The 13,917-nt window shown below is 42.8% G+C and overlaps 1 protein-coding gene across 2 annotated transcripts in view; it reads left to right on the plus strand.

Moving 5' to 3' along the window:
• The first annotated feature begins 235 nt into the window (after positions 1 to 235).
• reep2 (receptor accessory protein 2) overlaps positions 236 to 13,917 on the plus strand; it is a 30,812-nt gene continuing 17,130 nt past the window's right edge. For both annotated transcript variants that reach the window (XM_084332435.1, XM_084332436.1), the window contains exons 1-2: positions 236 to 375; positions 10,938 to 11,010. In XM_084332435.1, coding sequence (XP_084188561.1) covers positions 344 to 375; positions 10,938 to 11,010 — 105 coding nt within the window. In that variant the 5' untranslated portion in view covers positions 236 to 343. The remainder of the gene's footprint in view (positions 376 to 10,937; positions 11,011 to 13,917) is intronic.

Raw genomic sequence — 13,917 nt, forward strand, 5'->3', positions numbered from 1 at the left:
TACATTTGAGGGGGTCACTGGCATGTCCCCTACTTGTGAGAGGGCCAATCCCAAGAGCTGCGTGGGGCTCAAACACATGTTGTGTCTCTCTGGTCCTTTAAGGGCTCCAGCAGAGATAGCCTCTAGCCACTGCAGCAGCAGCAGACTCCACAGCGACCTACCTGTGAGTGTGAAGCAGCAGCAGCTACAGCAGCAGCAGACACACACACTCACAACAAACCAGAGGAGGAGGAAGAAGAATGGGGGGTACCTAACCTAGGAGCCCGGCGGCTAGAAGAACAAGCGAGATTTCCGAGAAGCCGGTGGTGGGTGGGGGAAGATCAGATCACGACATTCGATCAAGATGGTGTCGTGGATGATCTCTAGGATAGTCGTGTGAGTATCATGGATCCGTCTTCTGTTGTTTATTAACGTTGTCGTCGCCCCATTCATCCGCTCTGCTCTGCTGCAGTAACGTTGCATAGCATTCATTACTAGCCGCCAGTTTCCAGTGCTCTGCCACCCGTTGATTTGTTATTAAATGTTAAAATGTTATTTATCAGTGTCCGTGGATACAATAATAATGAGATACATTTGCCTGTGTGTGGCTGTATAGTAACGTTAGCATTGATTACATCCTCGATCCTGGCTATAGCTGATGTTAGCTCGCTGACTATATAACCACCACCTGGCCGAAGAAGAAGAAGGACCTCTTTATTAATAACGATAGCTTTTGCCACACACAATGTTGTTATTATTATCAACTGGGAGCTGCACCGTTTCTTATTATTAACATGTCATCCTTTTATGACAAGCAAGCTAACAGACAAATCACTGCCCGAGTATGAACGGGAATGTTGTCGGTCCTTGGTTTGAGCATCACATCGTCATCATATGTTTCAGAGTGATTGATGATGCCTCTGCTAAGTCCAGCATCCCTGTCAGTGAATGCGTCTATCCAGATAGGACCCCCCCCCCTTCGTTTTGCAGTATCATTGCACTGGCGTGGTGGAACTGATATTACAGAATGAAATGAGGATAATTAGTTGTTGTTTTTTTAATCGAGAGAAGCTGTAATGGCTAATAGGCCTAGTACCTGCCTGCCACCTGTGCCCCCAGCCCTGTGCCTTGATGATGCCATTGTGGATGACTCAACTATAAAGCCAGCTGTCATCATCCCTGTTTCCTTGACTAATCCAAGATGCTCTCTCTCTTCTCTCTCCGTCTCTGCTTGTATCAAGTGAGGAGGAGTATACTGTCGGATCAGGCGTCTAGAGATGCTGACCATTTGGCATGGATTAAACTGTGTCTGTGTGTGTGTGGGGGGGGGGGTTAACCACAGTTTAAATCGGTGGCTTAATCCTCACACAAAACCAGAGGTAGCTTCTCTGAAAGGGCACAGGTGCAGATTTATCCTGGGTGTGCCCCCGTCAACCCTGTAATATTAAAACGTTCACATTCTGCCAGGATTATACGTAAATTAACCGTTTGCTATATCGGTGGCCTCCAGCTGCAGCAGGTAGTCATGCGCCATCATGGTGAAGAAGCCAAAACGGTGTGACTGGATCAGCAAGAAGTGCAAATGATGGATATGCTCCACGACGTCTTGGCTCTGAGAATGCCTTGCCTCGCATGAAATCTCTTCTCCCCCCCCCCTTTAAAATTGTACTCTTTGTGAATTGGTTTGTTTTGAACGACCGGTTTGTGCAAACCCGGCTGATCACAAGGGCCCAGTTCCACGTCCAGCAGACGTGATTTATCTTCAGCAGCTCCGCTCGCCTTTCCCAGAATCGATGGCGGTGTGGATGATGAGCGCGAGGTAACGTGAACCTAGCCTGGCGGCTGATTATCCGAGTCTCTGGGTGGGTGGGTGGGGGTGGAGGAGTGAGAAGGATGATATGTGAACTTGGGGAGGTTGAGGACACAAAGAGACACGCAGGGCGTCTGCTGTGGTGGAGTCTGTTAGCTAGCCCCCCCCCCCCCCCCCCCCAAGCACTGCCACGCGGCAGCCAGGCAGCCTCTGCTCACTGTCTGTACTGTCTGTCTGTACTGATCAGGGCTGGGCCGAGAGGCAACGGAACACACGCATGACTCAGAGCAGCATGACTGAGCAGCATGCGTATTAGTGAGACGGAAGACCTCGTTAAATGCGCGTAGACTGTGACGGCAGGCTACACACGGATGGAGAGAAAGTGTGGCAAGGGTGCACGGTTTAACCCACGTTGTGTGGGACCGTGGGACGGGGCCCAATCAATGAGATGGATAGAGTACCATATATACGCCCCAGATAAGCAAATCCTGGAACTACATGTTCGCAGACGGGACTGTCCACTTCCCCTGATAGCAACATGGTTGAACCGTAAGGGGGGGCAGACCTCCCTGTTCACCCCCCTCACTCGCCATTCAGCTTCCTGTCACATCAGCACAAATCATCACAGTGGCAGCGGATGGGGCAGAACACACACAAAATGACATCAGCCTGCCTGCGTGCCTGCCTGCGTGCATATGGTGCCCTCTTAAGCATGTGGACTAGCACATGGTGCCCCACCCCTGCTGTTCTGCTGTGTTTCAGTTTCATCTGTGTACAGTGTGCACTTGCTGATTCCAGAACATCCATTACTTCCCACTTTCCTGTGTTGATTATCACTCAGGCCAGTTTGTTTTAACAAGCCACAGTGCCACTGATAACGGTATCTTCCCTCTGAACCGGGCCACCTAATGGAACGGCGCGCTAAAGCCAATAGGAGCCGCAAATATATCATTGTAAGGGCAACCGAACAACAAAAAGATGCCAGTGAGGGAATATGGTACGAAGCTCTTTCCAACGCGTGGTGCTTGTTGATAGTAAATGATGTCTTCTCGTTGAGTGCATTTAAAAGTTTTATTTTTTCGCTTGCAGAGTGGAAAAAGCAAAGCATAACATAAACTCTTGTGTTTAACTGTAACCTAAACAAATAACTAGTGCTGCAAAATAAACCTGAAAAATAACTCAAAACAACTGAAAACAAACAAAACACGCACGGTTGAAAAACTGTGTGGCTTCCCTGTGACACACATACAAATAGGCTGTGCCCGAGATCATCTGATTGGCTTATCCCACCTGCCCAGTTAATTAGCCAATAATCTCAACAACACCCCCACAACAACACAGCACCTTCACACAACAAAGTGACCACAGTGAAACCATCAAATTGGCTACAACACCCCGGCCCCTAATTGCTACTGTATAAAAACATAACAATTTCAACAGATGCAAATCATTGTAGCCAAGCAGATAGTCCACATCAGTATTCGATAATCAGTATTCAGCTCATAATGTTCAAGTAATCCAATAGGGTTCGAGACCCCATTAATAGAAAATGGGTGTCAAGTCTATTCAGCTTCCAATAGAAGACAGATCTTTGTGATGGGTCGCTCCAGGACGTTGTACTTGGTCCAATTTTTCAAATGCAATATTGCAATTCAGCCCCCCACCCCACCTTACTGCACGATGGTAGTCCAATGAGAGGACTGACATCATTTATGACACATAGAAAACAAGTGCAATAAAACCATTAAAAAGCTCTGCATTAGAGTACATGTGTTTGCAATAGTTCCATTGTAATAGATTTTATGTACATTTTTCGGTTTGACATCTACAGTCAAGCCCCATCATTACTTTTGCTGAGGCAGCAACAGAGTTTGTGGAGTTAAATCACCAGAGGCCTGTTTTCCTGGTGGAACAAGAATGCCACTGATGTGCCGGCTCTCCTATTAAATAAGACGATTAACCATGAAATGTAGCTTAAAACTGCAGAGGACCGATTCCCTTTTTAAAGACTACATCAGTAGAATGGCCTGAACTACACTCACAACAAGGAGAAACATCACTAAAACAGTTTCCTCGCGGTTCCCCATCGGCACACAAGGACGAACAGACGAAGGTTGAGGGGCTCCAATCAACACCTTGTTATCCCGGCGTGGACATTCCCAAATGCCTGCCTTTTAAATCACCTCCACTTGTCCCTGTGTATGGGAAGAGCAAATGTCAGGTTTCAACATTCAAAAATAACACTTGTTACCATATTTCAAAAAGAGCCTTAGCTCTGATAGGCATACAGCCAATGTCTACTGGTTGTGACTCTCCATCAGGGTCATCAGGACTGTCGGCAGTAAGTCGGTCGGGAAGTCTCGGCCATTCTTTCCCAGGTTTCCTTACGCCGTCGTCTTTTGTAGTTTCTCCTCTTAGAAACTGGCATATTCGAAAGTGTTTGGCCATCACCGGCCCCGGTAACACCATGGGCTTCCATGGGCTTCACTTGATAAGCTTCTTCAGGTAGTTGCTTTTCCATTTCTTTGTCATCACTGACCGGTTGGTTGTCCTCTGCATCCACTTCAGTCAGGTCACCCTCCACCATCCACTCCCTGGAGAGAACATGAGGCGTGATCGCTTTGTCATCGTCTTCTTCATCATCGTCGTCCTCTTCCTCACCGCCCCCATCACCATTGTCCTCTGGTTCATTCTGAGGAAGTCTCTGGGTAGGACTCAGCAGGTCACCTTCAACCCACACCCTGGAGGGAACATAAAGTGGGATTGAATAGTCAACGTCGTCCCCATCATCGTCGTCGTCCTCCTCATCATCATCATCTTCGATGTCCTCTTGAGGCACAGTCGGAATGGAGGGGACATAAAATGCGATCAAGTCGTCGTCATCTTCTTCATCCTCCTCATCACCGTCCTCCTCTTTGTCTTCAGTCTGAGGAACCCTCTGGGAAGGATCCAGCAGGTGGCTCTTCATCATCCACTCCCTGGAGGGGACATAAATGGGGATCGACTCGTCCTCCTCATCTTCATCTTCCTCCTCAATCAGGCCACGTTTCACCAACCACTCCCTGGAGGGGACATAAATGGGGATCGACTCGTCCTCCTCATCTTCATCTTCCTCCTCAATCAGGCCACGTTTCACCAACCACTCCCTGGAGGGGACATAAATGGGAATCGAATCGTCATCCTCTTCTTCATTATTGTCCTCTTCCTTATTATCCTCACCATCGTCGTTCCCTTCATTCTGAGGAACTCTCTGGGAAGGATCCAGCAGGTGGCTCTTCATCATCCATTCGCTGGAGGGGACATAAATGGGGATCGACTCGTCCTCCTCATCTTCGCTGCCCTCTTCTTCATCGCTGTCTTCTTCAGCGCTGTCTTCTCCTTCATCGCCGTCCTTTCCTCTGGACACCGACCACGACTTGCGAAGTTCAAGGGGGAGTTTCCGTATTTTGTGCTTGCACTCCTTGGCGCTGAAATCAACACGGTGATTAATAAAAGCATTATCCGCATCATTATTATGATATTCATTGGCTGGTTCAATGCAGCGCCTCTTGGCTTCAGGCATTTAGTTTATTCTTTTTATTTATCCTTTGTAGTTTGAACGTTGCATTCACTTGGTGTGTGGGTTTCCTTTTCTTTCTGCTTATGAATGCAGTAACGTAATATAATACAATAAAAAGAAACTTCAATTTTTCACCGATGTAGCATAGCGTCCAAACTATTTCATCTTCACGGAAGGCTTTTGCTCTTCACGCTACTATCCATTTCAATTTCAGCATAGCGTCCAAACTGTTTCATCTTCACGGAAGGCTTTTGCTCGTCACGCTACTATCCATTTCAATTTCAGCATAGCGTCCAAACTGTTTCATCTTCACGGAAGGCTTTTGCTCTTCACGCTACTATCCAATGCAATGTTTATTTCCTGATTCCCCACGTTACGCATCTTTAAATATCAAGCAATCGGCGGAGGCTTTATTTAGAATTACTATTGGGATTCGCCTGTATCCCGTTGTGTGAAGCCACTCCTTCCACAACTTTATTTCATTCATGAATCGGTCTCACCGTAACTTCTTTGATGTTTGAGTCCGCATTGCGCTGCGGGCTGTTGTAGCGTGGATGGAAACGGCAGAAACGGCAATGAACGGGGCGCTGTCCCTTGACTCCTTCCGTGTCCATCAGTCTTCAAAACGATTTTGTTTGGAAGCTAGTTTTTCAACTTTGTGTAAGGGCAACCGAACAACAAAAAGATGCCAGTGAGGGAATATGGTACGAAGCTCTTTCCAACGCGTGGTGCTTGTTGATAGTAAATTATGTCTTCTCGTTGAGTGCATTTAAAAGTTTTATTTTCGCTTGCAGAGTGGAAAAAGCAAAGCATAACATAAACTCTGTTTAACTGTAAACAAATAACTAGTGCTGCAAAATAAACCTGAAAAATAACTCAAAACAACTGAAAACAAACTAAACACGCACGGTTGAAAAACTGTGTGGCTTCCCTGTGACACACATACAAATAGGCTGTGCCCGAGATCATCTGATTGGCTTATCCCACCTGCCCAGTTAATTAGCCAATAATCTCAACAACACCCCCACAACAACACAGCACCTTCACACAACAAAGTGACCACAGTGAAACCATCAAATTGGCTACAACAATCATAGTTTCCAAAAAGAAAAAAGTTAGTTTGGTGTCGATGTTAAAGATGCTGTAAGTGTTTTCCTTTTTTTTTTTTTTTTTCAAGTAAGTGTTAATAGCTCTACATTCTGACGGCCATCAGTGATCTAGAGTGTTTGATGAGTAACATGGGTCTCCCAGTCCCTCAGCTCAGCAGTAAACATACTTTTCTTTTCCTGGTATCCCATTCCACTTTAGGGCAATTCCAGCGTTATGGATGTTACATTCAGAGAGAACATTGGAAACTTAACTTAACATTGACAAGGCATCGATTTGAATTGGAAGTATAATTTACACATTTTAGTTACACTTATTGAGATAAAGATGAGCCTGCAGTAAGAAATGTTTTGACCTTTTGGATTTTGCGATAGGTGACAAAATACACAGCGTTATGGATGTTACGGAAATTGACAATCTTTTCGGACTCACTGAACACATGATAAACTCTCTGAATATCTTTTTCAAAGAATAACATGTTTACTATCACTTTGTAGGGAAGGGTTTGAGGTACCCAAAAAGCACATTCAGGAAAACCTGGCATTTCCTCTCAAGGAATGAATCACAAAAAAGTGCTGTTATGGATGTTACATTTTTGCGTTATGGATGTTACACGTCTGAAATAGACAAAAACCACTATCAAAAATAGGGCTTCCGCTTTACCCACATGTGTTTGACTTCGGTGGACCATTTTGAGGGTCAAACCAGTCTGGATTCATGTTGTAGTTGAATATATATAGAACACAAATGTTCTAGAATGTTCGATTTTGACATCATACTGTGACATCACAAATGTTCTAGAATGTTTGATTATGCCATCATACTGTGACATCACAAATGTTCTAGAATGTTCTATTATGACATCATACTGTGACATCACAAATGTTCTAGAATGTTTGATTATGCCATCATACTGTGACATCACAAATGTTCTATTATGACATCATACTGTGACATCACAAATGTTCTAGAATGGTCTATTGTGACATCATACTGTGACATCACAAAAATCACACAAAAAAAATAATCTTCTTTTTTTTGGTCTTAAATAGTTTCAAAATATCGGTCACTTCTGAAAATAAATTACAACGTTTTTGGAAAATAGCTCTTTATTTGATTAACATAAAGTGTTTTCTATACAGAGAACAGCAATATTAATATCGGTTAAATCAGAAAATGAGTTTTGAAGCAATTCCATGAAAATGTTAACCTCACCATGAAAAAGAAAGTTATAAAAAATCAAGTCCAATTCACTCTGCCTGGACTGGTTCAGAGAAATGGTATCTCCCTCTGTTATCCATGTGGGGATTGAGGTGTTCACGAATCTGATCAAAACTGACCCAGGACTTGTCCTCTTTGGTTGGAAGTGCAGTGGTAAGCCTCCATAAGGGACATGGACATGTGGCGTTTCTGAACCCTCTGCTTGACTCCTTCTCTTATGGTCACTGCATCCTTCATTCCTGGGGCCTGTCTTGAAATGTCGTCCCTGGAATAATACTGGAATAATACTCTATTTACTTTTTGGTTTCATTTGGGGTTTCTATGTTTTTTGGGGTGGGTTTCTTGTCACAATACTCGGCAAAACAATAACAAATACACATGTAGGCTGAGCAGACGCGAGGGGGAGATGGCCGACAGCAGCCGATTAGCAGTAGGTTACCTCAATGACCGCTCCTACCAAGTGTCATGGAGAGGGACCCTGTCGGCCACCCGCCCCCTGCGGACGGGTGTCCCCCAGGGCTCGGTTTTAGGACCCCTTCTCTTCTCCCTCTACACTAAATCACTGGGTAACATTATCACGTCTCATGGCTTCTCCTACCACTGTTATGCCGACGATACTCAACTCTTCCTCTCCTTCCCTCCCTCAGATATCCACGTCTCTGAGCGGATCTCGGCCTGTCTGTCCGATATCTCCGCCTGGATGACGACCAACCACCTCAAACTGAACCTAAGCAAAACAGAATTGCTCCACCTGCCGGCCAAATCCTCCCCCCTGACCGACCTTTCCATCACAGTCGAGAATGCAGCTGTGACCGCGTCCCCGACCGCCAAGAACCTTGGTGTTGTCCTCGACGACCAGTTGAACTTCTCTGCTCACATCGCAGCGACAACCAGAACCTGCCGATTCCTCCTGAGCAACGTCAGAAGGATACGCCCCTTCCTGACAAAAGAAGCCACCCAACTACTCGTCCAATCAACAGTCATCTCCCGCCTCGACTACTGCAACGCACTGCTCGCTGGCCTCCCGGCCACTGCCACTAAGCCTCTTCAACTCATTCAGAACGCAGCGGCCCGCCTGATCTCAAACCTACCGAAGTCGGCCCATGTCACCCCACTTCTTAGGGACCTGCACTGGCTCCCCATTGCTGCACGAATCCGCTTCAAGGCCCTTGACCTAGCATACCGTGCGGCAAAGGGAACTGCTCCCGCCTACCTCCGGTCAATGGTCTCTAACTACACACCCTCAAGACCCCTACGCTCTGCATCTTCTGGCCGCCTCAGACCTACTCCTATCCAAGCTCCGGGAGGGTCATCAAAGAGAAGTCGCCTATTCTCAGTCCTTGCCCCACAATGGTGGAATGAACTACCCACCCCAGTTAGGACAGCCGAAACACGTCCAATCTTTCGCCGTCGACTAAAGACTCACTTCTTCAACCATTATCTGAATTAAAAAAAAAAAAAAAAAAAAAAAAAAAAATCTAACCCTAACTAACCATACTGTCATGCACTTGTCCTAATAAACTAACCTACACTGTAGCACTCAACACTTTGATGAACATTGTTACTCAGCTGATAGAGTTGTGCTCTTCCTGATGGCTTGTCGTACAGAACTTGTAAGTCGCTTTGGATAAAAGCGTCAGCTAAATGACTAAATGTAAATGTAAATGTAGGTTAACGTGGACACTGCTCTGCCTAGACCAACAATGTGTGAAAAAGTTGTGTCTGGGAATATGTTGGATTTTAATCAAACAAGGAGTCATAAAATACTTCTGATTTAAATCAAACAAAGGGGTCATAATTGGACTTAACAACACATTTTGTCTATTTCAGACGTGTAACATCCATAACGCAAAATGTAACATCCATAACAGCACTTTTTTGTGATTCATTCCTTGAGAGGAAATGCCAGGTTTTCCTGAATGTGCTTTTTGGGTACCTCAAACCCTTCCCTACAAAGTGATAGTAAACATGTTATTCTTTGAAAAAGATATTCACAGAGTTTTCATCATGTGTTCAGTGAGTCCGAAAAGATTGTCAATTTCCGTAACATCCATAACGCTGTGTATTTTGTCACCTATCGCAAAATCCAAAAGGTCAAAACATTTCTTATTGCAGGCTCATCTTTATCTCAATAAGTGTAACTAAAATGTGTAACTTATACTTCAAACAAAGGGGTCATAATCGGACTTAACAACACACATTCGCAATGTAACATCCGTCAGTGTCACTTGCAATGTAACATCCATAACACTTGTAAAGAATACAAAAAATAAGACCAGAATGACTAATTGTTGCTAATATGTCATCTTTATAAAAGTTAGCTTTGCTTAGGAAGTTTGGTTGACATTGCATTCCAGATAGATGTTTTATGACAACTTTTCCTGGAAAACGTTATGGATGTTACATTCGCTGTCCCATAAAGGGGCATTATAACAGCATGCTTCACCTGCCAATGGAAAGACACAAAGTACATAATTGATTCACATATTGATACAACGGCCCTTCATGACCAAAGGTGAGGTTAGAAAAATATCTGTTGATTTTTCAGAAAGTCATACAATTAGGTTAATCGATTTTTTTTACATCATTGTGTCTCCTCCTGTAGTGTGAAAAAACATGCAATCTCATAAATATTACGATCAAATCTATTTTGTACTTCAAAATATAGACCTTGATGATACATTTGAAATTGGTTTGGTTATGATCATGTTATTTAAAATTTTTCATGGTGAGATTGACATTTGCCCTTTATCCACTTTATTTATTAACATGTCTATTTTATCATGTCTATTCTACTTCTTTTATTATTATTTACTATTGTATCTTGCACAATCGAAGCGGACATGGCCAACCGCACATTTCACTGTATGCCCTGGTATGTGTGATAAATAAACCTCTTGAATGAGAATGAGAGAGAACCCTAGATAATAATATCTTTACTTATTTCAAGAAATCTTGCCAAGCCAGATTTGCTTACTGCACTGGCAGATTATTTGACCCGTTTAAAGATTTAAAAAAAAATTCCAGTGTAGAGTTCTCTCTTCTTATTGGATAAAGTGTTTTATTTTACATCATATTTTCAGTTTACTGCAAATCGGAGGGACTGGAAGACCCATGTTACTGACCAAACACATTATTTGAACCAATAAAAACCACTTACAGAATCCAGGGGTGGGTCATGTTGCCTTGGTGATGTTAGTGTTGTTTACCTTGAAGCCTGACCCCTCACCTCTGACACGGTTGTCTTTTCTCTGTCTACAGCCTAGCCTTTGGGACGCTATACCCGGCCTACTCTTCCTACAAGGCGGTCAAAACGAAGAATGTGAAAGAATATGTGAGTATTTATTCTGGTTGTTAAATCATCACAGAGCCTTTGTCCGTCTTTGCCAAAGACTACAAGACTTTCCGCACAGCTTCTGTGTGTCAAGGGTTGTCCATCACCTGAGAGACGGAGAGCACACGTTGTTTTCTTTAGCTGCGACCAGCAGCTCTGTAGGTCACTGTTGTCGGTCAGTCGTTTGGTCAACAAAAATGTCCCCACCTGGTCGTGTGTGTTCATGCCAATTGGCTAAAAGGGGGTGTGGGAGTGGCCTCTATTGCATAAAGGTTGCAGCCATTTGGAATTGTCGCTTGTTTATACTGACAATATGTCACGGATAGATTTAATACGAAACTCGGAATCTGATTTAGATTCGATTAAAATGTATTGTCATTATACAGCACAAGTAAAGTACAACGAAAATAAGTTTGCTATCCAATCAGAGTGCAAATGTAATAGTAATATACAATGTTCAGGTGATTAAACTGGGTATAAAATATATAAATGAGAACTACTGAGTGTAGTGCTAAATCAGATCAGTATGTACAGAGTTATATTAATATGTACAGTGATACAGTAAGTCATACAGGCCAGCAGCGTAACTAGTAAGAGTAGGTAGGGGATATGTACAGATATAGATATAGTATCTACAGATGTGTAGAAATACACGGGCCTTGTTTGGTGCGTTTGCCTTGCCCTACTCTTTCATTTAACTTAATTATTGTATATAATTGAACATTTACCTGAGGGGAAAGGGGCGGGAAAAGGCATGCAAAAGGTCATGCCTACAGATCCCAGTTCAGATTTGAGTGTATCATCTATAGCCCTCCTGACAGCGTCACGGTTCATGCCTACAGATCCCAGTTCAGATTTGAGTCTATCATCTATAGCCCTCCTGACAGCGTCACGCTTCTCATCAAAATGAAACTGATTCTTCACTCCACTCAGTCACAGTGGAAAACGTGTAAAGGGGAAAAAAAGTGCTGGTGATTTTAGGATGGCATGTCTCAGTGTTTACACAGTGGAAAGCAGGATGCAAGGGCAGCATATTCTCATTGTTCCTCTGTGGATGAGTGTCCGTTTAAAACGGGGTCCTCCCTGCTTACCTCATCCTCCGCCAGGGAGGAGGAGGAGGAGGAGGAGGAGTGAGTGAGAGAGTCTTGTTTCTGGCTCTCTGCCTAGCGTTAGCTTTAGCTCTGGAGCACAATCTCCTCCCTGGCTGGTTACCATAGCAACCCCCTCTCAACCGCTCCAGCAGAAGGCCATAGGAGGGAGGGAGGGAGGGAGAGCGAGAGGGGAGGGAGACAGGGAGACGGAGGGAGAGTTTTTTTTACGCCTTTTTCCCCTCATTTGTGCCCCCCCCCCCCCCAACAAGTCAAGTGGTCCACCAGTGGATGAGCGTTTATGTAACCGCCTGAGTTCAGCCCGTTAGCAGCGCCGACCAAACACCGTGATTCATCCAAGCCCAAGCGCTGCTTTCTTATTTAATATTTCAGTATGGTTAATATGTATTTATGATGTGCTGCTTGTAGGGCTGGGCGATATGCCCAAAATATCATATCACAGGTTTCTTTATGATCGTATAATGCTTTTTGACAGTATAGTTTTCCGGGACAAATTACAATGTGATGTCTTTTCTCTTGTAATACAATTGCCATGGGTCTATTTTATTTAACTTTTTAATACTGCTGCAAGCCTGCAAGGAATCTTTTTTACTTATATAAATAAATATATTATGTATATATATATTTCCTTACGATATGAATACCGGTATATCGTGGACGGCTGTATCGTAAAGATTCATACTACCTTTGCATGGATCCATGACGGTATATTAGATATACCTTCATATTAGGTATACATTAGGTATACCTTCATATTAGATATATCTTCATATTATTAGGTATACCTTCATATTAGTTATACCTTCATATTAGATATACCTTCATAATACATTCATATTAGGTATACACTAAAAAATCGGTATACCTTCATATTAGATATACCTTCATATTAATACATTCATATTAGGTATACTCATAATCGATATACCTTCATATTAGTTATAACTTCATATTAGGTATACGGTACCTTCATATTAGATATACCTTCATATTTGGTATACCTTCATATTAGTTATAACTTCATATTAGGTATACCTTCATATTATATAATTATTATACATTAATATTTGGTATACCTTCATATTAGGTAATACCTTCATATTAATACATTCATATTAGGTATACACTCATATTCTGTATACCTTCATATTAGGTAATACCTTCATATTAATACATTCATATTAGGTATACACTCATATTCTGTATACCTTCATATTAGGTATACCTTCATATTAATACATTCATATTAGGTATACTCATAATCGATATACCTTCATATTAGTTATAACTTCATATTGGGTATACATTCATATTAGGTATACCTTCATATTAGGTATACCTTCATATTAGATATACATTCATATTTGGTATACCTTCATATTAGTTATACCTTCATATTAGATATACATTCATATTTGTTATACCTTCATATTAGTTATACATTCATATTAGTTCTACATCCATATTTGGTATACCTTCACTTTAGGTATACCTTCATATTAGATATACCTTCATATTCGGTATACCTTCATATTGGATATACCTTCATATTATATATACCTTCATATTCGGTATACCTTCATATTGGATATACCTTCATATTATATATACCTTCATATTCGGTATACATTCATATTGGGTAATGGGTATACCTTCATATTGGATATACCTTCATATTAGATATACCTTCCAGCACTCTGACTCTGTGTGAGGCTCCTACTATCGGATGCCCCACATATAGCCTCTGTCTCGGGGTGATCAGCCATGCGTACTGATGTGACTTGAGGGACATGAATAT

The sequence above is a fragment of the Notolepis coatsorum genome (assembly GCF_963971535.1).
Source record: "Notolepis coatsorum genome assembly, chromosome: 16".
In the NCBI taxonomy this organism is placed as follows: Eukaryota; Metazoa; Chordata; class Actinopteri; order Aulopiformes; family Paralepididae; genus Notolepis; species Notolepis coatsorum.